The sequence below is a fragment of a genome, unplaced genomic scaffold, assembly GCF_019419815.1.
Source record: "Pyrus x bretschneideri cultivar Hongxiangsu unplaced genomic scaffold, Pyrus_bretschneideri_v1 Contig33, whole genome shotgun sequence".
Taxonomy (NCBI): Eukaryota; Viridiplantae; Streptophyta; class Magnoliopsida; order Rosales; family Rosaceae; genus Pyrus; species Pyrus x bretschneideri.
Window position 1 is genome coordinate 2,294,713 of NW_025999646.1, and position 23,407 is coordinate 2,318,119.

At 36.6% G+C, this 23,407-nt stretch overlaps 5 protein-coding genes and 1 non-coding gene across 8 annotated transcripts; 3 read left to right on the forward strand and 3 right to left on the reverse strand.

Annotated features, from left to right (window-relative positions):
- The first annotated feature begins 1,539 nt into the window (after positions 1-1,539).
- On the forward strand, positions 1,540-3,956 carry LOC103944225. The gene is made up of 5 exons (XM_009354657.3): positions 1,540-1,696; positions 2,297-2,350; positions 2,719-2,822; positions 3,258-3,296; positions 3,385-3,956. Exons 1-5 carry the CDS (start codon positions 1,621-1,623, stop codon positions 3,535-3,537), a joined length of 426 nt encoding a protein of 141 aa, XP_009352932.2. The 5' UTR covers positions 1,540-1,620; the 3' UTR covers positions 3,538-3,956.
- A 143-nt stretch (positions 3,957-4,099) lies between these two features.
- Positions 4,100-10,160, forward strand: LOC125480363 (general transcription and DNA repair factor IIH subunit TFB2-like). Its single transcript, XM_048591113.1, has 15 exons — positions 4,100-4,938; positions 5,407-5,574; positions 5,671-5,739; positions 5,966-6,059; positions 6,245-6,345; positions 6,467-6,512; positions 6,606-6,665; positions 7,136-7,204; positions 7,452-7,535; positions 7,653-7,736; positions 7,865-7,950; positions 8,470-8,560; positions 9,100-9,180; positions 9,401-9,475; positions 9,566-10,160. The coding sequence occupies exons 1-15, from the start codon at positions 4,826-4,828 to the stop codon at positions 9,707-9,709; spliced, it is 1,365 nt and encodes a 454-aa protein (XP_048447070.1). The 5' UTR covers positions 4,100-4,825; the 3' UTR covers positions 9,710-10,160.
- Positions 10,161-10,596: 436 nt separating this feature from the next.
- Positions 10,597-10,669, reverse strand: TRNAV-UAC. The gene has a single exon. It is a non-coding gene; the product is annotated as a tRNA-Val (tRNA).
- A 570-nt stretch (positions 10,670-11,239) lies between these two features.
- Positions 11,240-13,174, forward strand: LOC125480365 (tetraspanin-19-like). Of its 2 annotated transcripts, none has more exons than XM_048591116.1 (6): positions 11,240-11,602; positions 11,801-11,900; positions 12,099-12,179; positions 12,350-12,454; positions 12,659-12,809; positions 12,915-13,174. In XM_048591116.1, exons 1-6 carry the CDS (start codon positions 11,433-11,435, stop codon positions 12,929-12,931), a joined length of 624 nt encoding a protein of 207 aa, XP_048447073.1. In that variant the 5' UTR covers positions 11,240-11,432; the 3' UTR covers positions 12,932-13,174. The 2 variants fall into 2 exon arrangements, with proteins under 2 accessions (XP_048447073.1, XP_048447072.1); XM_048591115.1 differs by having other exon boundaries at positions 11,241-11,602; positions 12,659-12,820.
- Positions 13,175-13,601: 427 nt separating this feature from the next.
- LOC125480364 (sphingolipid delta(4)-desaturase DES1-like) lies at positions 13,602-15,675 on the reverse strand. The gene is made up of 2 exons (XM_048591114.1): positions 15,403-15,675; positions 13,602-14,614 (listed from the first exon to the last, which is right to left on the reverse strand). The coding sequence occupies exons 1-2, from the start codon at positions 15,568-15,570 to the stop codon at positions 13,796-13,798; spliced, it is 987 nt and encodes a 328-aa protein (XP_048447071.1). The 5' UTR covers positions 15,571-15,675; the 3' UTR covers positions 13,602-13,795.
- A 1,431-nt stretch (positions 15,676-17,106) lies between these two features.
- On the reverse strand, positions 17,107-21,031 carry LOC125480490 (E3 ubiquitin-protein ligase AIRP2-like). 2 transcript variants are annotated; one of them, XM_048591422.1, is made up of 5 exons: positions 20,652-21,031; positions 19,202-19,352; positions 19,043-19,109; positions 18,717-18,918; positions 17,107-17,993 (listed from the first exon to the last, which is right to left on the reverse strand). In XM_048591422.1, exons 1-5 carry the CDS (start codon positions 20,729-20,731, stop codon positions 17,783-17,785), a joined length of 711 nt encoding a protein of 236 aa, XP_048447379.1. In that variant the 5' UTR covers positions 20,732-21,031; the 3' UTR covers positions 17,107-17,782. The 2 variants fall into 2 exon arrangements, with proteins under 2 accessions (XP_048447379.1, XP_048447378.1); XM_048591421.1 differs by having other exon boundaries at positions 18,717-18,951; positions 20,652-21,019.
- Positions 21,032-23,407: the final 2,376 nt, after the last annotated feature.

Below are 23,407 nucleotides of genomic sequence, written 5' to 3' on the forward strand. Positions count from 1 at the left end.
CCGAACCACTGCCCCTGCAAAACCTTCTCCCGTGGCAGCATCCCAACTCGCATCAACGTTAATTTTTACAAAGGAAAGAACCGACGGCATCCAACTAACCTGCCCAGCACCACCAAGTCCATGCTGCACCATGTGCACAGAGGCACTATATTTCTCTCTCTTTCTCACTTCATGATAATTTGCGTTTTCACATTACATTATGCATGGCATGCGTGAGGATTTGTATTTTGTAATATGTGACATTTCACTGAAATAGAAATAAGTTAAGTTTTGTTTGGAAGTACTTTAAAATTACTAAAAACGTTTTTAAAAAATATGCTTTTGGGTTCCACAAGCACTTGAACTGTTTTCTCTGCAAGAAGAACCAGTGAAATGCTTCTTATAGGAAGCACTTTAAGTGTTTTTCCAGAATTTACTTATATTTTTACTAAAAATTATTTTAAAAGTATTTACACCAAAAACGTTTTCAGCCATTTTAAAAGTATTTTTAGACAAACTCTTAGTATTCGTGAGGCATTGTTAGTTAACTTTGTGTTAAAATAGAATGGAATCATCTTTTAAGATTAGTAGTAAAATGTGGCTTTCGATCTAATTGTGGCATTTTTGGTTCTTACACAAGTTCAATTTGGATTGCGATTACTTGAGCTTTTTGTCTGCAATGGCATTTGCCATATTGACTAATATATGAACATTTTCACATTTACAGAATGTACATATTGGCACGCACAAACCAAATACAGCTAAGATTTCATTATGTATTGGAAGAAATCCTAAAGAGAAATGATACAGTGCTGAATAAGTTAAAAGGAAATGTTATTGATATGCTAAGAAAACATCATTTGAAACAACGAATGTCATCTACGTTGGATGACTTGATTCAATTATGGTTCATGACGATATACATTGGTTGCTCAAACAATTCTGCTAGTAGGGGTCAAATTTTCTACGCTCCATTCGTTGTCTTTTGATTCGCAACTTTCAATAGAAAAAACTCTCGTACAATTGAGTTATATAAAGAAAGCCTTCATACACTTCTCCCGTACAAAAATATAAGAGAAAAATTATATCTTAAAAAACGCGTGATGATTTCATTGAAATGTCAATAACTATCTTTTTAAAAACTTTATTTCATTAATCGAGGATTTTAGGTTTAACAACCAACTATTAACAAAAGATCAATTATGTTTGAATTTGACATCACCTTTTCTCATATGTTAAATTTGACATATGAAAACTTATATGTCAATCGACATAAGATTGACATATCGGTTGGATCTTACTTTTACCTTCAAATTTAATTACATAACATTCCACTTAAGATTTGACATCTCATTTGAAGATGATTTTACACATCTTTTATTCGTTTTAGTTTATTCACTTGGCATCGCTCCATAAGCGTTGTGTGTAAGTTCTTATCCATTTAGACACCGTACCTGAGCCCTAGCCACTTTTTGAGCCGGTTCAGCGGTTCACGCCCTTTCAGTCTAAGTCAAACAACAATATCACCCTCGAATACCTTTCAAATTACAAAATCGCCCTCGATTACCTTTCCCCATTTTCCCACCGCTCCATTTCCACTGAGCAAGGTTCTGATCAGAGACCGAGAGAAAAAATAAGAAGATGATACCGCATCAATGGGGGTCTCCGTGCGGCAACCAATGCACGCACAAGTACGCAGCTCTTATGCAGATTCCATGTAAACCCATTTTCCGCCTCACTCTCTCTGACATTTTGCTTCCTCCTGGATCTTTGATTTTAGTTTCTTTTGATTTTCGTTTTCGTTTACTAATTTTATTTTTTTGCTCTAATTTTGGACATTTCGCTTGTTTTCACGCTCGAAATGATACTGATACCAAAATTATCGCGCTGTTTATGTTAAATCTGGTGTTGGGTAATTCACGTCGTTGATGGATTGCAGAAATTTTCGACCCCTACTTTTGATTTCTGTATTTTGTACGATCAATTTTGACGAATGTTTCGTTTTTTATTACGGAAATTAACCGGTAAATTAGGGTTTGATTAATGATTGCTTTAGGTACACGCAAGCACCGGAATTCCAGTTTGAATAGTGATCAAATATTGATTCTTTAAAATCAAAACTAATGAAAAGAACTTGAAAACTTTGAATTTAATAAAATGATAAAAATAGGTTGTAAGTGAATAGTACCATGAATGATTTTTTTAGAGTAAAAATATCATTTTTGTTAAAAGTGAATAGTACCATGAGTGTTTAATTACAACTCAATTCTTTAAAACCTTGATTTATTACCCTGATCATTGTATGGTTTTCTTGTAGGGAGAGTATTTTGCAAAAAAGGGTGCGAAGCGGATAGAGAAACTCGGGAAGAATGTGAGTATTGACTTGTTCTTCACTTCAGTTTTCGTATGAACATACATCGATGAGAATTTATGTTCGGTTTTGTTCTTTCTCCATTATGAATTTCCCTTTTGTCACCTTGATGTTTACGGACACATTACGAAAATGGTGTTTCTAAGAACCCTTTGGCTACCTATTGAGTACTGACTTCGATTATGCTGTGGGAAGTTTCCCATCTGCATTAACTTTTGGTTGGTGCGTTAACTTCGCTCTTCTGATATCTGTATCTGAAACTTGACATGGAAGTAGACTATTGGTTTAAAGAGTTAGTACGCTACTAGATACGAATATGGTTTCGTACATAAGTAATTCAAGTGATATAGCGAGTAGATATAATACAGGCTTGGAGGAGTGCAATGAGATATGCTATAAGGATCCTGTCTTAAGGGACCAACAATGGAGAGCTTGCATTGACCGTTCTCCCGGAGTTGACAGGTACTCAGAGGTATGTATCCCTCTACAGCTTCTTCTTAGCATGCTAATGCGTACGTTGAGCAGCAAGTAACATTTTGTGAAAATATAAACACATGATCATGTTTGTTAAATCTATATGGCCTCTTGCATCAAATCAAGTCCAAAGGTTGCAGGTGGTAGTGTCAGTGTCATTCACTATAGTAGCCTCTGGACTCTCAAAATTTTAACTTAATCTGTTATAACTGACATTTTTAATAATTCCGATTGATCGAGTATTATAGTTGTATTTAAGGTGAAAAGTAGGAGAGTGTAAACTTGACTTATGTTTATATTTACACCCTTCATTGAACAGTCTCTGTATGTCGAAAGATTCATATGGTTGCATATCATCCTCGTCCTAGAGCATGGTTCTGATCCGGTGCACATTTTTTCAGATGAGTTATTGCTGATCCGATTCTATGTGCAGGAGTGTTTTCATGCTTGTGTATCTGGTTGCGGTTTCAAGGTTAGTCCGTTCTCAACCCGGTAAAGTTCTGGTTACATTTTATCTAGGATGAATATTTAGAAAGTTATAACGTTCCTCGATCTTGCAGTTTGATAAAAATCCAGACATAGCTGATAAAGTTCGTCCAAACAGGCGGGCTAAGCCTCCCCCTGTTGAAAAGCCCGCCGCACCACCTGCTGAATCCACGGCAACAGCCGAAGACATATCAACAGCCGAAGACATTCTTGGCACTTCTGCATAGTGAGAGAAAAAGAATGAGGATCCTCTAGGATCCTGGGATCCTCGAATCGTATTCGTTCATCGTACATCATGCGGTTAGAAATTATTTTAAATACTTTTATTTAAAATTAAATATAAATAGTATTTGTCAAAAACTGACCGTACAATATACGATGAATAGTCTCGATTTGAGGATCCGTAGAGGATCCTCCTGGAGAGAAAAACCTAACTATACTACAAAATGGATAACTTTAGTTAGTTGCAGGATTTCTTGTTCTTTTTCCTATTTATAGTCCTTACGCGTCGACTAACATCCGGGCTTCCCGATTCTTTGACAGTAAAAACACGTTGGAAATGTTATTTGTAGACTGGATTCTTATTCTGTTGAACTGGAGTTGGAGACGATTTAATTGTTATCGATACATTTGCAAGTTCAGTGCTCGGAAAAATGTTTGAGAAAATAAATTAGTCATGAAGGAAATTTCTCCCTTCTATAACGTTCTACTTCTAAATTGGATCTCTATTTCTTGCTTCAAATTAGATGTAGCAAGTTATTCACTCTAATTCAATCCTAGGCTAGTAGCAACCAACGAGGCGTTAAGGCATATTAATAATGTGGTGTGGTTAGCGGTGTCACATTGAAAAAAAAAACGAAGCATTGGGTTTGCATATAAAGTAGCGTTCTCTTTTGGTTGAGCATAATTGTATTAGTTAAAACGGGCTCTCATTTGACCCGTCACTACACTTTAAAACTAAACTAACTTTGTTCCACACGCATACAAGTGTAGCAATTGACCTTTTTAGTTTTTTTTTTTTTTTGTAGTTTTAAAATATTTTTATTTTATTTAAATTTGATTTACAATTTTTTAATAAATATTTTTTAAAATAATAATATTTTGGTATTATGAAAGCTTCGCCATTTTCTTTTATTAATATTTTCACTAAATTTTGGTGAAAAAAAAAAAGAAAAAGAAAAATGAGTTTAGCCTCTCTCCATAAAAAAAAGGTACCAGACTCACGAACACGTCGGAAAAACTAGACTAAACGTACCAGAAAGTGATCCAAGACGGTCTCCGGCGCTCTTCAATCATCAGAGAAAATCACAAATACGACGTCACTTTGTCGACTTCCAGTCACACTCACACTGAACACACAGAAGAGTCCAAGAAACGCAATCTGCAAATTTGTACCCTTGAATTTAATTTCAACATTTTCAAAACTCCGATTTATTTGAATTTTGTGTATTTGGGAGGGGATTGATTCTTGAAGCTCAGAGAAACCCTAGCATCTCAGAGCGGAGAAGAACAAAGATGCCTCAGGTGAGGATCATAGCGAAGAATTTCATGGACATGGTGGCCGCCTTGCCCTCCATGAAGCTCGACAAGCTCTACGAAAATGCTTTCATCTGCGAGGCAATTCTCAGGTCTCCACCTTTTCCGCTTTTCTTACTTCAATCTTTCTTCGCTTTCGCAATGTCGAGTATTAGCTTTATTTGCTCACCGATTTTCGGGTTGATTTTTTGTTTTTGTTTGTTGATTGAGTGCATATGGAACCAGCCTGTAGTCTTTGATGAGTGAGCGAGTGAGTGAATAATCATCTAGCTGCAATTTTTGGGTTTCGGTTTTTTTTTTTTTTTCGCATTGTGGCACAATAGCTTTGATTACTGATTTGGTTTTGGGTTATTTTGCGTTTGTGTTATGTGATTAGTGCATATGAACGAGCCGAGCCTGTAATATTTAGTGATAATCATACAGGTTGAATTTTCAGGTTTCGGGTTGCTTTCGCAATGTCACGTATTAGCCTTGTTTACTTGGGTTGTTTTTGAGTTTATGTTTGTCGATTAAGTGCATATGAACCAGCTTAGTGCTAATCATAAAGCTGCAACCTACAGGTCACTGCCACCGCTAGCCAAGAAATATGTCTTGCAAATGCTATCCATTGAAGTTCCGGTGACTGCCAAGTCAATGGAGGAGTGGGTGCTTCCTGATGGGGTCTCAAAGCATAGAGTTGCAATTGATCGCCTGATTCAATTGAGAATATTTACAGAAACCGTGGGCAGGTGATCCGAGCTTTCTTTTATGGTTTTCCAGAACACGTTTTGATGCTGGGTGATGTCATCTTTTTTAAATTGTTTTCATTTTTGACTTTATGACAGGAAGAGGGAAGCAACTTACACCTTCAATCCTATATTTCAGACTAATCTCAAGAAGCTTTTGGTACATGGGTGAGTATTATGTCCTCTACTTGCTACTATTTGTGTGTATATGAGGTTTGGGGATCAAAATAATTACAAGATAGTGGGTTATGCATTATGTATAGGGTTCAGTCATGCAAAGTTTCAGGGTCTCCATTCATTAGTTCACTTTAGCTACAATTTCTTATTCTCTAAGCTGTGATCGAAACAGAGAGTGAGTTTTAGGATTATAACTCCATACTTTTGGATACTGCAGTGTGGTTTTGCCAAGAGAACCAATGCCTTCAAATATCACAGTGAGGCTCCCTAGCTTGGAGGATCTTGAGGCTTTTGCCCTAGAACAATGGGAGGTGCAGGATTCATCCTTGCATCTATTACCTTTTTGAATTTTATGATTGTGTTTTCAGATCTTTTGTCTGCCTTTTGTGTACTGCGGTGACTATGATATAGTTGCATATATTATCATTTATTTCGTATCGTGAAGTTTATAATTTAGGTTTGCCCTTCTTTATGACTTGCTGTCATGTAATGCCAGTGTTTCTTGCTGCAACTTATCAACTCATCTCAAATTGAGAGGCCATCGAACATCAGTTCGTCTATGATGAAAACATTCCAGCGAGGTCTTTTGAGTCAAAGGTCCTTACTTTTGTTATTACTTTTTCCTGCTACACAAGCATGTCTTTCTTTTGCACATATGAAAAGTTTAACATTGTATCTCATATCTGATGTCAGGGTTTTCCATTATCTGTTTGTACAGGGATAGAGAAGCTCCGAGATTAACTGAAAGTGGTTTCCAGTTCTTGGTATACAACAAACCGCTTCAACTGCTTGCACACAATATGTTTGATTTTTCTTAATTCTTACTGGATTTTATTTCTACTATGTGAACACCACAGTTGATGGATACAAATGCGCAACTATGGTACATCATTAGAGAGTATATCTCTAACTCGGAGGTATGGATTCATGAAATTGTTGGTTGTTGGTTCCTTTCAAGACCATTAACCTGATATTTTTTGCTTGTAACTCTGTACACTGACCTTCTATCAAGGTTCCAAGTAGTTTATCAAGTACTAGAAAAGCTAAATTTAGAACTGATTTGTGATCGAATGTTGCAGAATTCGTTTGCAGGTTTATCTTTCCAGGGCTTAGATTCATATTGAAAACCAAATTTCTTTAGTATTTTTATTTTATTCTGTTTGTATTCCTATGATGAAATAAGGAAAATTTTACCTAACGTGTTTCATTGCACACTTGAGTTAGAAGTTGAACGTACATTGTCACTGTTGTCTGTGATGTTGACAGTTATCCTACACTAATTTATTGAGATGAAATGAAAGTGCAACTTAAGTTTTTCTTCACACTAGCTGTGTTGTTGAGTTTCATCTTATATCTGGTCTCTCCCCACCTTTTTTCTTTGGTGCAGGAGCGTGGGTTAGATTCTGCAGATTTGATTTCATTCCTGCTGGAACTTAGTTTTCATGTTACAGGCGAGGTATTAGTTATATGCTCTTTATACATGACTATTCTCTTGCAGTAACATATGCTAAATTTCCACATTTTTTTTTTCTGGCTACTAGTTTTTTTCCGACTGGAATATAAATAGTGCTGCAGTAAGGAAGAACTTTTCATAGTTTTCAATTCATTATTTCTTTGTAGAAAAGTGTTTTCTTCCACATGGGAAGTTTCTACCTGGAATTTATCTCTCACCTCTTGATTCTATTCTCTTTTTTGTGTGTTAGGCATATAACATAAATACGTTGAATGAGAGGCAGAAGAATATAGTCAAGGATCTTGCAGATTTGGGGCTGATCAAACTTCAGCAGGTTATACTTATGTTATTTATTTTTGGTATTACATTTTGCTAATAATTTCCCAGATGATAGTTTAACCATGTCCTGACCTCAAGTTTTACATTGCTGTCCTTTTGTGTACTTATCCAGGGCAGGAAAGACAGTTGGTTTATACCTACTAAATTAGCTACTAATCTTTCAGTTAGCTTGACAGACTCATCATCGAGGAAACAGGTAGGTTATTTGTACTCATTCTAGCTTTGTCTCTAATTGGTTATTCTGCAACTGATTCCTAATCACCAAGAAAACCGATGTGCATTTCGTGTGCTACTTACGAATTTTTTACTCACTTTTTTGTTCAGGGATTTGTTGTTGTAGAAACAAACTTCAGACTCTATGCCTACTCAACATCTAAATTACATTGTGAAATTTTACGTCTTTTCTCAAGGTATGCTGACCAATTTGTCGATCAACTGTCTTGTACAGTTTGCAGTTTCTGTTTTCTTTTACTCATGAGACATGTGAAAGAATCATTGCATGCTGTTCAGATATTATTTTCTATCCGTTTAATTATGGCCTAGACATTGCTGAAAGCACAAAGAGATGTATATTTTATTTTCTGATAGATATAAGAAAGATGGTAGAAGAAAATCAAGACAAGCTTGTGTGTATGTATATAAGGTTTTAATAATAGGCATCTATAAAACACTTCCATGGTTGCATTTTTTGCAAAGAACAAAGACTTATAAATTCAGTTTTGGATCTCCTGCCTCTGAATTTTCTCATCCTAGGGTCAGGCTGGACCTTTCCGTTATTAAGGGGGAGAGGTAGCATTTGGCTACAATGGGTGGTGTCGTTGTTTTGGTTGTGTTGGTATCTGAGTACTTCTTGTTCTTGTTAATTGCTGACTTCTGAGTTAAGTTTTTATTTATTTTCTTACTAGAATTTCTTCTTCTACCCTGTGCAGGGTAGAATATCAACTTCCAAACCTTATTGTTGGAGCAATAACAAAAGAAAGTTTGTATAGTGCTTTTGAAAATGGCATTACTGCAGATCAGGCAAATATTGGCTTTTCGTTACTCTACTTTTAGTTTTCAGTACAAGTCTAAGTACTTTTGGCTATGCTTTGTCCTTCTCCTCAAGTTGTCTGAGAGCCGTGGAAAAACAATTGTGTACTTAGTTGAGATATCTGCCCAGGTGATAACTGCCTCAATTCTTGTATGACAAATGAGTAAAACGATGGAGCCTTTCTAGGGATGTTCTGCTTCACAAGCTTAAGAATTAAGATGTTCTTAAATAGTCTTTCATGGTTTTTTTCTCCGTTTTATCTCTTATTCTTCCTTACGCGGAAAGATTTTAGATGACCTTCATTTTAGTTGCTAAGTTATCTTTGCTGTTTAGGGTTTTTCAAGCTTTCAATGTTCTTGGTTTAATTAGCGTATATTCCCCATGTGCTTATGGAAAAGGCTTCAATTGCTAGCACCTTTCTTTCTGTATGCACACACATGCACATCCTCCCAAGTCACATGGGAGAAAAGGGTTGCTGAAGTTGTTTCTGGAGTGCTGGAAGTCTAATGGTTTTTTAATTTTTTGGCAGATAATTTCTTTTCTTCAGCAAAATGCACATCCACGTGTTGCGGAGAGAGTACCATCTGTACCTGAGAATGTCACAGATCAGGTTCGATCCTTCTCTAACTTCATGTTTGAATTCAGCAAGATATTCGAGAGTTCAATTTGCTTGACTTCGATCAAGAAAAATGTCCAATATCAAGCTCAGCTATGCTCTTATATAAACATAATGAGCTCTTTGAATTGGATAGTTATTATTATGTTATGTTGTAAGGGACTTCCATGCATGTTGGTATTCTGACATTTTCAAATTCACTTGCATCTGACAGATTAGGCTGTGGGAAACAGATCTGAATAGGGTTGAGATGACTCTAGCTTATTATTACGATGAATTTCCAACCAGGGTGACAATCCACTTACCAAAATCGACGTCTGTATTTATTTATTTTTATGTGTTTATGATTTTTCTAAGATTTCTCTGTTAAAACTGCCAGGATCTTCTTGAGGGTACTTCTGACTTTGCGCGAGGCTATAATGCTCTGCTATGGGAGGAGCCAGATTCGAAAAAGATGCGTTTAGTGGTCAAGGCAGAAAACCACACGCACATGAAAGAATATCTTAGCCGTCAAAGGCAGTAGGTCCGTTATCAGTTCTGCACAGCTCAATACGATCATATCCTGGAGAACCTTGCTTGCAGTCATACCTTCGGAAGTATTAACATTATCAGAAAACGAGGCAGAGATCGATTCTGTTGAAATCGGATGGTTGGCATGTTGCAGCGAACAATCGCAAGATGAATGCGGAATTCTGGTAATTTTGGCTGAATATATCTAAACACTAGGAGATGGAATATGCCGTGGGCAAAACGGATGAGGAAATTTGAAAAATTGGAAGAGAAAAGTAGTAATTTCCCTGCTTGTATTAACAGACAGATTATGATCATTCAATTTTGCTTTCCAGTCATTTCCAAATCATGTGTTATTTATTGGGAAGGTTTTAACGTTGTGTATTGAATTTCGCCGGTAAATATTTTGTTGATATTGCAATGTACATGGTTCGGCTGAATATACAGTCGACGTGGTTTACGAACCATTTTGTGGGAAGTCCGAGGCTCGATTCTTCTCAACACGAGGTCTTCCAATATCCTTGTATTAATGACATGATTTGTAGCCAGGTTTAGTTGCCGAATGAATGCAATGTCTCGTCCTGCGCACCTAAACATTAAATTCATCTATAATGTGATTGTTTATTTAATAAGGCGATACTCAAAACTACTTTAATATACAGGAGGAGGTTTCGATTTGTGTGCAAGCCTGCCAGGGACATACATTGTCTTGATTGAATGAGGATCCTCTTCGGATCCTCTAATCACATATGTTCATCATATATCATGCGGTCAGTTTTCGTCAGGTACTGTTTATAAATAATTTTAAATAAAAAGTGGATCCGGAGAGAATCCTCATTTGTCTTGACCAATCATCTTAAAAAATTAAAAAGAAGGAAAATTAAAAAAAAAGTGGATATTTGTTGCTGCCCAGGATCGAACTGGAGACCTTTAGTGTGTAAGACTAACGTGATAACCACTACACCACAGCAACTTATTAATTGTATATCCGAAGTCTATAATATAACGTAAATTATTCTAGTCCTACTAGTGTGTGAAATTTCTTCGATGATCGGTGTTCCCATTGAAATTTTGAAAAAATCAGAAAAAGATATGGAAAAAGGGTTTGAAGTCTAAGCATCGTCCCGTATCGTAAAAACTCTTAAATTTCAGCTAAAATTAACAAATTCCGTTGATATTTTTGACATATCTGTTAAATATCGACAAACTGCCGTATGATATTCCTTAAAGTTTCATTTTAAATTTCCACACTTAAGGAGCAAATTTCCATCATTCATATCGAAGGCAACTGATATCAATATCGATATATTTATCGATAATCCATCAATTTGTACATCAATATTTTTACCGATACCGACTGATTCCTGCCACCTCACGATAGACATTATAACATGCAGCGTAGGATTGGAACAGACCAACATATCAGATCACATGACAAAATCTACACACACAAAATCATAATAAAAGGACACATTACTCACTTTCTTAGAAATTTCCTACTCGGCACTTCTCACCAAGTTTCTTCAACATAATTAAAGTTGTACCTCTACCTCTTAATCATTAACATAAATTCGGGAGCCAAAAACATCGAACTTAAACGTTGCATGCTTGCAAGTATTCTTACTTTGAAGCGCTTTTATTTGTCGGAAAACATTTTCAGAAGCCGAGATTTGATTGGTGGGATTAATCTTGCTGTGTCCAAGTTGAAGAAGCTTTGGTAGTCACTAGCTACTACGATGGCGGCAACAGTTGCAAGAATCTGCCTGCAGTCAGTGCTGAAAGCAGTGAACTCACTTTTGGGAATGGTTGGAATTGCAATGCTTTTGTATGGTCTTTGGATGGTTAGGGTTTGGCTGAGGGACTTTGACGGTTCACCCTTTGATCATCATAATGTTTTTCCTCCATGGTAAGAACCCTGCCAATTGTTAATATGGTGTCGCAGCTGCGACTGTGCCAAATCCCCCTTACGAAGGGTTATGCATAAATATTTTCGAAAAAGCAAATTTCATAGTTTTTCACACGTTGCTGACATATTTTCGTGTACTATTAATGGTAGTAATCCTTTTTGTTGGCGACCATGATATCGACGCATTGTTGATGGCAGGTTTATATGCACTTCTCTTGGCGCTGGATTTACCTTATGCATGGTAACATGCATAGGTCTTGTTGCTGCAAAGTATGCAAATGGTTGTTGCCTCTCTTTTGTATCCTTCTCTCATTTTGTACAAAGATTGTTGCAAACTTGATTTTATCTTATGTTCGATAGATTCTAACGTGTGACAGGGTGTAAATCGTCCTATTAGTATTTATGCATCACGTGATACGGGAGATAATAATGGAGCCGTGTAGACACCCGGTTGTCCCCAAAAACGTTATTTATGTTGACCTTGAACGAGTTTTAGTACATGTTGATCATCTTTTTGGTGATTCTATTGGAGTTTGCAGTGGCTGCAGATATACTTTTAAATTCAGAATGGGAGAAGGTAAACATCTTGGGAACCACACTTTGCATTATTCGAGGTGGGTTAAGCTAGCAGGTTAAAGCACTGTGATCGCCTTTTTACGCCCAATTTTGGATCTTTTTTAATATATTATAGCAATTTAGAATATCGTCTTGTTTTTGCTCTAGCTTAATTTGTTCTTCAATTTTCAGGATTTACCATATGACCCGACGGGAAAGTTCAATGATTTCAAAGATTTTGTCGAGTCAAACTTAGACATATTTCAGTGGATAGGTTTGTTCATCGTTTTAGCACAGGTAACTTCCAAAGTGTTTTTTATGACGACTTCGATATCAAATTAGGTTGTTCGTTATGCAATTTAGCCGAACTCCTCCTCTCATTAGTGTAAAAATATTGATGTATTAAAAAAAAAACTTCCAAGTGTTTTTCACAAGTGAGCCCTTTGAGTGTTGCTTGCTAATATTATCAGTTGTCATCGAGACTAAATAGATAATCTGCAGGGGTTGTCAATCGTACTAGCCACAGCTCTAAGGTCTGCAGGGCCAAACCGAAGATCCAGCTACGACGGCGATGAAGAGTGTCCCTCGGAAAGACTCCCGCTCATAAACCCTAATGGTCACCGGCCGGAATACATTATCGCTGCCAAAAACGGTAATTGGAATGTAAGAATTCACTCCTAAACTTGCAATCTCACTGCCTCGATTTCTTTTATTTTATGAGACCCTTGATGCATCAGTTTCTGAAAATCTTTCTTAGTCAAGCAAGTAATGTAGAACAAAAGGCTGGGTGGATTGAGAGGAGAATGGACTGACGGAAGTCTAAAAGACGCAGCGAGAATTTGCATATTTGGCATTCGAGTCCCGATGTAGACCCATGATACCTTTGTGGAAAGAGATTGACGTCCATTTCAAACTCATAGCTTTGTTATGACGTATGATGTATTTTGGTCATCCGAGGCTGTTTAGACTTCCAAAATTGCATTTCGAATTATGTAATAAAAATCAAACTTTTCTTTTGTTGTCTGATTAATGTCGTTTTGCTTTTATTTAATTTCTTAAGGCCTTTGAGTTATCCCAGGGTGTTGTAATCAAGTTACTTAAACAATTCACTGTCTCCTATTGTAATCATCTTTCTTCCAATCACTAATAAATCAAACCCTTTGGAATTTCTCTCCAAACTTGGTGGACTCCAAAACTCGTTCTTCAAGGGCTTACGTTGGTATCCCTGTTAGTTTCGTCCTTAGTTCCGCATTAGGGTTCCTAGAATCATATTTCAAGTAGTCGTGTTGTTTTTCCACCTGGGTTTACTTCTTTTGGTTCAACAATTTCTTGACCTTTGCTAGCGTAAGTGGCCCACGCAAGGGTGGATGGCCAAACGACTATAGCATCCCTCGAATCTCTTTCCATCTTTCAAATAAATACTAAAATAAAATAAAAATAAAAATAAAAAAGACGAACTCAGTTTACGTATATATAATTAGGGTTCATAGCTTAAACAAAATGTCTTTTCCAATTGCTCTAATTAATGAATAAATAACTTCCTTTTCGTCAGTCTATGCTACAGCGTAAACAAATAACCCTTTTAAGAACCAGGAAAGAATACAAAAAAATGGAACAAATTGATGCAGAAGAGAGAATCTATTCAGATTTTGTTGCCTTTCTCTTCATTCGACTGAACGGTCCAACTGTTCGATCCGCTATGTACATGTAGATCACTTGGCTCCAAGATTTATACGACTCCAAACCCTCGTAGTATTCCGGTGCAATGTCCTTCACCTTATGAAGCTTGCTCCCGGGAATTCTGGGGAAATCATGGTGCTCGTTGTGGTAGCCTACGTGCCAAGCTAGAAGATTGAGAGGGCCATAGTAAGAATACGTCTCTTGATCAGGGTTGAAGACATAGTGCTCTGAAATGAAGTGACCCGCCATTGGGTGCATCCCACCGCCGACAAATGTAGAGAGGATCAAGTAAGCAAAAGATTTCCAGCCGCAAAAGTAGACCATTGCAACATCGAGGGCTATCTGAATGAAGAGGTTGAGGAACTCCCAGTAACCAGGGGGTTTCGGTTTGAGAAACACAGGACGAAGGGCATAGAAGAAGAGTTGAAGGAGAACCCAAATGGATTTCGTGACCACATTTGTCACCACATGAGCCTCAACCTTGCTCGGGATGTCCATATCAATGCCGTCTACTCCCTGGAAGCGGTGGTGCTCAAGGTGATATTTTTGAAAGGTGACAGACATGGGAACACCAATCGGGAGGTTAGCAAAAATACCAAGCCAACGGTTGTAGACTGGGGTCGAGAAGGCGAGATTGTGACTGAGCTCATGGATGGCCAAGAAGAGGTTGTGGTTGAGAAATGAGCCAAAAAAGTAGGCTATCGCTAGTATCTTCAGCCAGCCTGCATTGTGGAGGGCTGTAGCAGTCCCGAGCTGAAGTAACACAACCACCGTAATCTGCAGCACCATGATTCAATACAAGGTCATCACGCGAAAATATAATACAGCTGATCAAAACATGTAAGTTTCAGTTCATCTCAAACCAGACAACTAACAATACTCAAGACAAAATCCGCAAATTGACAAGTTGAATTAGGTTCTAGAAACTGAATTTGAAAGACCAAACTAGAACTAGTACATTAGCAATAGCAACACGTTACACAAGTCATCAACACTAATTGCAGAGCTCCACAAACTAATAGGTTAAACTATGTTCTCAAAGATCGAATTGCAATGTCTTTGATTAAGGTTGTTCTTTCATTCTAAGATTCGATTCACACGAAAAATTATGAATGATATATCAAGTGAGGAAGCACATTCACAACAATATAAATCCCCAATAGCATATGACCAATTGTTCAAAACATCTTAAATCACGATATTTCGCTGCGAAAACTAACATCTGAGAAAGCAGTGCAGTTCTACATACTTGAAATAAACAATAACAGCTGAAAAATGGATCCGGGGATTCAAAAGTCGAAACTCAACTCTTATATGAAGGTTTTGGACAACACAAAGATGCTTCGCATCCAAATTTCGCAACAAAATTCCGAAAAGCGGAAAGCTTTCGATACCCAATTGCAGAAACGAATCAAAATCACATTCAAACCATGTTCTTGGAATCACCCGCATTGTCACAGATCTAAAAACCAATGAAAAAAACAAGCAGAAACAGGCAAACCACAGAAAACCCAACAAAACTGGCGGACTGAATTTCTGGAAAGACAAAGTGTGGAGGGAAATACCTTGAGGAAAGCCCAGGGGTCGGGACCGAAGAGCTCCTTAATCTGAGGGTACTGAGAGAGGATCTGACGGCGCCTAGAAGCGTGAGGCTCATCCGTGTAGGACCAGAAGAAGTCTGTAGCCATCACTCCCTCCTCTTCTGCTGCCTCTCTCTCACCCCCTCCTCCCATCTCTCTCTCCTCCTCCTCTCTCTCTCGAAAGACCCTTTCTTTCCTTCTCTCTTGTTTTCCTGGCTCTCTCTCTCTCTCTCTCTCTCTCTCTCTCTGATTCTCCTTGAATGTGAGCTGTTTTCAATTTGTTTAAAATTATTAGAATTAATTGGGTAAATCGCTGGATTTTGTTCAAATTTGGCAAAGCCGTGCAAGGGGAGTGGCTAAAATTATGGGGCCCCAGATATTCTGTGGTATGTGGACTTGTTTGCCAACCGGAAAGTAATTGTGTCCTTTTCACCTTTTGAAGCTTTTAGTTATGTGTTTTTCCCTTGTATATATGACAAGGACACCAAAAGCCACATACGTTAACAGCTCTTCTTGTATTAAAATTGTTGTATAACTAAGAAGCTGACCATGTCGCATGTCTGACCATTTAACGTTGAATTATTCATCCGCATGGCATTATGTTAACAGTTATCAGCTTGTCGTTTGATTTATTACTTCAATTACGTAGCTGTTGATATGCTCGCTAGTGAAAGTCTACGCGGAAACCAACTAATGTGATATTGTGTTATTGGCTGCTTACAGTTTGTAAGGTGGCCTCGTCCAAATTTTTTTGGCGGTATACATGGGATTGCGATCCTCTTCGGATCTTATACTCCGAAGTTCACATTGGATCGTACAAGAAAGAGAGATATGGGTATTACTTCAAAGGGCTATATGACTCGTTTTAACCTTGTCACAAAAAACCTTCTTCAACCGAAAGCTAAAAAACTATAGTATGGAATGTAAAGAATTGAAATAAAATAATGTAAAATAGTATAGAATGGTAAAAAATACGTGAGAAATAGTGTAGGAAAGAAAAATTAGAAATTAAAAAAAAAAACGTCCAAAAAAAAAAAAAAAAGTGGCCTGGGCATAAAAACAAAAAAACAAAAAATGGGCTGGGATTACAAAAAAAATAAAACCTAAGCCCTAAATCTTAAAATGGGTTGGGCAAATGGGAAAGAACAAAAAAACAAAATGAAATTGGGCTAGCTGGATGACCAGCCAGTTGGCCCCTTTGGCCATTTTTTATCCAATAGGGCCATAGGCCCTTTAGCCTTTTTCTTGTCCAATAGGACCCACAAACCCTTTGGCCTGACCTTTAGTTGGAGACGATTTTCAGGTTAATTTCAAACCTCTGGACCCTTCAGTTGAAGATGACCTCGTATAACCTCATACATGGTCAAGAGATAGGATACTCGCCGGATCCTCTGTGTGAGGATTCAAAGAATCCTTTAATCATGTATGTGCATCGTACATCTTACGGTCAGTTTTCATCAGGTACTGTTTATGTTCAATTTTAAATAATATAATTAAAATGATTTACAACCACATGATGTACGACGAAATTACATAATTAAAAGATCCCCGGAATCCTCACAAAAAAGATCATATCTCCATGGTCAATCACTCATACTAGCCAGGTTGGCAGAAGGGTCCCACCCATGTGTACATTAGCAATGCTTTTATAGATAGTACTCGTCTATAAAACCTTCAATTCATAAACGCTTATCGAAGCACAACAAGATTCTTATTTGAAATCGAAATGCCCCTTGAAAATAGACGCTTTTCCAAAAGAGCGACAAACACGGCTAAAACTGCTTCTAGTTATCTGAAAGCACTTTTAGTTGTTTCAAAGCATGCACTAATGAATATATGCTAACAAACAAAATGATGAGAACAATAGGCCAATACGCGCCCATGAAAACAGCAGTCTACTTACCAGTTCAGTTGTCCATTATTTCAGGAACAATAAACACAGTTGAAGCCCATCCATCTTCAAAGCGTTAGGTATATCAGTCGCAACTTGGGACGAAGAAACATGAACTCAGTATTCTCATCAACTCGAAATTCTCACCACATTATGTTCTTCCATCTCTGCCTGCTTCCGAACAGTTCCTCCATCCGTTCCTCCGTCCATACCACTCAATTCAAAACAAGGAGAGGACTTGTATGTAAAAAACTAAGCCAACTTCAAAGCTGTACAAGCATGTACAAATTTACCCCACACAATTTATAAACTCCTCAACTTCACCCGCCAGCCTACAATAACTCAGGCTGGGTCTTGCAAACAGAAGTGGGAAGATCTTACACCCGCCGAATGAATTTTCGGTCCTTATGTAATCAAAAGAAAGGAAACTAGTCCATTAAATTGCCACGGGGGACTGGTTTTGGACCGCATTGATCACCTTAGGTGGGAATCATACGAGTCAAAAGGGTTATCCGGTGTAATAAGGGGCAACTTATCTATATACGTGAAAAGCCTCCTGAGATTCTCCCTCATCACTGTTTCCATGTCAATTATGTCCCTGCTGTCGGTGTAGACCCAGAGATCGCCCGAGTTCACTCTTTTAAGATTGTCACGACAGAAAGGGCACGACTGAGATCTTGTACGCCTGCAAATATGTCAACTGAGCGTTAGTCTCGCTCATATTCATGTATACAGAGAAATGAACCAGAAAAAAGAAATACTCATCTGGTCAGCGAACAAATCAATTTAAGAGTACAAGCTAGAACCATAGAAAATACACCATATGAAGTTAGGACTTGGGCGACGACAACTGGCTCAACTTTTAATGGCAAACCCGTGGTACAAGGTTTCTCATTCTTTCTCGATTCAATTGCCAACAAAACAACCATGATGGGTGTAAGTGAGTCTTAACAAACGACGAAGTATAGAGCAACAGTGAGAGGTCTAGAAAAGTTCTTATCCCACACCCACAGGAAAATAGTTGGGGAGATGCTTCTGCAACCTATCTACTGAACCAAGTAGCCGCAAGTTGACATTACAATCATTCCTACATTCAATTTCCAATTACCATAACTTAATACCACTAAGCTCATGATGCCGTAGCTCAAAGTGCAATTCAAATTTGGGCAAAGTTACCCATGCATTGCATCGCATACATTTTAAGATTGGGAACACTTAGTTTCATTAGTCTTAGCACATTCACACCCCATTTTAATCTAAATGCAGGGCTCAGAGTCTTATCAACTTTTGATACTCAAAGCAACATAATTTATGAGCAAGATTCAAAACATTCCGAAAAAAATTACCAGAAATATAGAGGAGCAGGCAAACTTTAATGTTTAAATAAGGTCAGAGAGAGAGAGAGTACCAATCACGGTAACATTTCAGGCACAAAACATGGTTGCACTTGGGCAATACAATTTTACTATTTGTCTCCATGCATATACCGCATTCCTCTTCTCTTTCAATGTCTATATCTGAACACTGTCGACTTTCCTCATCATCTCTTTTGCGATACCTTTCCAGGCACACTGCCTTCTGCCTTTTATCTTCACTATCGGTGACACCTCCTTGAAGTTGCAATAAAGATGGATAAATAACAGCTGCCCACAAAATGAGCCATCAGTAGGAAAATAAACCCTTTACCCGCTCAACAAGAACCAAAAAGTAAAAGTTGTGAAATCAGAAATTTACCATAGAACTCTCTGATGCTTGCTTTCCTTTCCTTGGTAGACATGGTGGTCGAGCCATCCACATAAACCTGTGGCATAAGCAAAAATGAGGCGGTCGCCCACATCCATGATTGGAATCTAACTCAAAGAAACAGAAGCTAATCAAGCTACAAGCTTCAACCTTGTAAATTAGAATTCTTAACAGCCCAAGGGCTCCTGCGAGGTTGCAGTCAGTCCATTGCACCAGAAAAAGGAAGAGATGAGCGGCTGGACTGTATGACATTCTCATCTGAACACAGGCACCATCATACTCCCTCGGAAAATCTGAGGCCCTGCATCTCACATTTCCACATAAGGAATTCAAATAGAAACAGAAAACTAATTATTGGATTAAACTACCAAGATCACAGAATTTATCATCAAGTCATAAAAGATAGGCTTAATTGGATTAATAGTCTCTGTGGTGATAGGCTAGTTGGAAAATAGCTCATGTGGTAAAAAAACTAGGATTTAAGCCCCTGTGGTAAAGTTTGTTAGGATTTATGCCCAATATTGAAAATTCCGTCTACTTTTTGTTAATTATTAGCACGTGGGGTAGGCTCACGCGCTACTCATTATCAAAAAAATTGACGAAATTTTCAATTTTGGGCATAAATCCTTACAGACTTCACCACTGGGGCTTAAATCCTAGTCTTTTTGGCACAGGGACTATCTTCCAATTATCCAATCACCACAGGACTAATAATCCAATTAGGCCTAAAAGATACCAATCCAACTAGTCTCTATCGATAAAACCATCTTTTGAATCGAGCTTATCATTGCAGCATTCTATTAAGAACTATGATTAAGCACGTTTTTCACAAATCATCCATTTGCCAGTGTAACCACCCAAGTTCTCAAAACAACGTAAAACACGAAAAATTGCACAGATTAAAACGATCATACAGTACCAAGCATATATAGCATTCAAAACAATGACACTAAACATTACATTCCAATAATAATGCACAAATAATTAAATGCAGCAGCCAGCAGGTGGAACCCATTGGCCACGTGAACTTATTTAATCGCTGACAATTTTGGTTTGGTTGCTAATGCTCACTCACAATTCATCAAGATAAGGATAATGCACCAATAAATATCTACTTAAACAATTGCTTTCCCAGAATCATATTGTCAGTGCAAACTAATTGTCAACTATTTATTTATTTATTTATTTTTATGTATGAAAAAGACCCAGAAATTACAAATGAAAGCTAAGAAACTTAATTTTTTTATAAAAATATAAAAAAATTAAAGCTTTGTGATTCTGCCATTGTTTCCAGAAAAAAAAAATAATAACTAAACAGAGCAAAAATTTGATCTTTAAGCAGTTTAGTAACTAAAACATAAATAAATTGACGATCAAAAAGTAAATAAATCAAAATAAACAAACTGAAAGGTAAAAAATCTTACATTTCCAACATGAAATAAGAATAAAAATGGAGTTAAAGTTTAAACCTTTTAACATTCGAATTCAAGAACAATATTACCCAAAAATAATAATAATAATTAAATAAAAGCAATTTTTCAGAAGAAAACATCAAAACTAGAAAAACCCGTTAAAAAAAAACAGAGAGACGATTACTTACAGAGTATTTGCATGCTGAATATCAGCTTCAAGAACTTTCAGAGAGTCCTTGAACGACTTTCGCATTGAGGCTATGTACATCTCCAAATTTTCCAAATTTCTTTTAAAAATTTGAAATAATTACAAACCCAAAGAGATAGAGAAATGTTCAATCAGCCCCTCCAAGAAGAACCCTAATTTTTTTCCCTTCCCACTCCCAAAAACCCTCGCTTTCTCTCTCCACTCTCTCTCTCTCTCCCCCTCGCTCTCTCTCCCTTTTCTTTTGCAGTCGCCTCAGCCTTCGTGTTGCTTCTATGGTGTTCTTGAAAACGAAGACGAGAGCGCCTGGACACGTGTCCGCCCAACTCAAAATATTTATTTAAAAGTAATCGTAATAAAAGAATTATATATAATTTATTTTTTATGAAAAAAAAAGGGAATAGCGTCGAAAATTTCACGGGTGTTATATCCACTCCCTTTGGCCTTTGTCTGCCACTTTTCCCCTTCCCTTTCTACTCGTTAGCTTTTCCTCCACGCACCGATGTGATGATCGTTACACCCGCCATCTCCTCTACTGTTGCCCCTCCCACTTCCATCTATTTTCAAAATTACCCTTTCTTAATTTTATCTTTTATCTTTCTTTTTTTTTAACCTCTTGGGGTTGGTAAAATTAGGTGAAGTTTTTGATACAGTTGTCACATTATCACGTATTGTTAGTGACGTGTGATTCAAGTGATATTGTTTAGAGAAACAAAATCGAAACACATGCTAACAATCTGTAATACAAAGGTCTCACATACGAGAAATTTTTTAATGTATTGGAAACACGGCCCGATACAACAGATGTAGTTCAATTTTGTTTTTAATGAGAATCGAACCTAAGACCTTTCACTTACAAGTGAAGAGGAATATCCCTAAACCGTAGTATTAAATAACAAAAATATATGATTGTTAATAATAAAGAAATGTGTTATTATAGAATTATAACATCACGTGATACAGTTATAATGTGATAGTCAAGTTAAAACTCTCTCGTTATGTAAAACATACTAACAATTTTTCCGTTCATAAATATCTAAACTTCAAAGGATTTGAGACTTTATACATTAAATTAATCTAACCTACATAAAAATGGTTCAATTCAAGTGGATAAATGGAGTCCACCAATGTAGTTACACTTATGTATTTCTCAAACTATATCTTTATATATAAAGCCAACAATTTTTTTTTTGGGATTACAAGCTTCACTAAAAAGTTTTGGACAAAAATTACCCCAAAACAAAAAATTTAAGAAGTAACCCAAAATAATGCACCAAATAATGTAGGGGTATTTTTGTCATTTTAATAGTGTTTTTTAATAATTCTTTTTGTACATTTTTTTTAATTAGTATCTCATAATAGACTAGCAATAATGTGATTCAATCAATTGTTCATTAAATATTATTTTCTCTATTTTTAAACACGTTCAATACATTAAGAGACGTGTAATGCCGGTTATAAAAAAGGTATTTCGCACGCGCATAATAATGTAATTAAATTAGTTATCAAATGTTTTTTTTTAATAAACAATATTATCTACACTAAGGAGGATGAGGGTGGGCTTAGCCTCACAATGAGCTAGTAATAATATAATTCAATCAGTTATTTATTAAATATTATTTTCTCTATTCTTAACGTAAATTCAATAGAATGTAGATGAAAATTGAAAGGTCGATTTTATTATGCGAATTCAGCTGCTTTGATTGGTTTGTGTGGGGTTTTTTTTTCTAGCATGATCTAAGATTATTTATTTACTTCAAATATTTGACTTTCCTTTTATTAATTCACGCATATAAATACATTTAAAATGTGTAAGTCGCACGTAGCACGTGGTGATTCAAAAAATGTCTTATGCACGTGCGTGAGTGCGTGCATGAAGGTTAGTGAGTTTTAAACCTAACAATATTTAAGGTTAGACTTTAGTCGTATTTCTCTACTCATTCATTGTGATTGAGTCTTTGCTCTATCAACTCAAGTTTTAGGACGTGCTTAATGCAATCTCATTAACAAATACGGGGTAATCAATACCGATTACAAATATAATCCACCTAACCTAGTCTCTTTTATACCTTTTTTTTTCATGAAAATTTTGTTATTATTAAAAAGAGATAAGAGAGTTCGAAACTATAATTGAGGAGAGAGAATTTTGATCCACAAGAATATCAGACCACATTCAGCCTCTCTCGTACTTGATTTGATGTATTTACTAATACTATTACTTGAATTGTATTGAAAAGATTTGCCATATTATGATGGGTGCATGTGTGTTTTCCACATCATGTTCCAAATTTGTGGTTTGGGAGAAGATTGAGATTGAGCGTAATTAGACACCAAACTAAAAAAGTTTGGCGACGGATAATAAATATATATACACACACATGAATAAAGTAAGTTTATGTTTGGTGATCATCTTCTATATCATATCCCTCATATTACCCATTTGTGTGCTAACAGTTGAGTTTGTCGTTACATCAGATTTCTTATGATTTTTTGTCTTTGTGTCTTTTCGGAGCAAGATTCTCTTCCATTTAAAGTTTTATTTTATTCAGTCTTCTCCTATTTGAATTATCACGATTAAATTATGTTAACATTTTATATTGATTTCTTTATAAAAAAAAAAAAAAGATAAAGAGGAAAGTGAGAAAGGAGATGAGAGAAGAAAATTTAAAAAGGAGAGAATCCGATTTTTTTTTTTCTCGTGCAATATCTTTATGTTAGTCAAATTAGTATTCCCTTTGC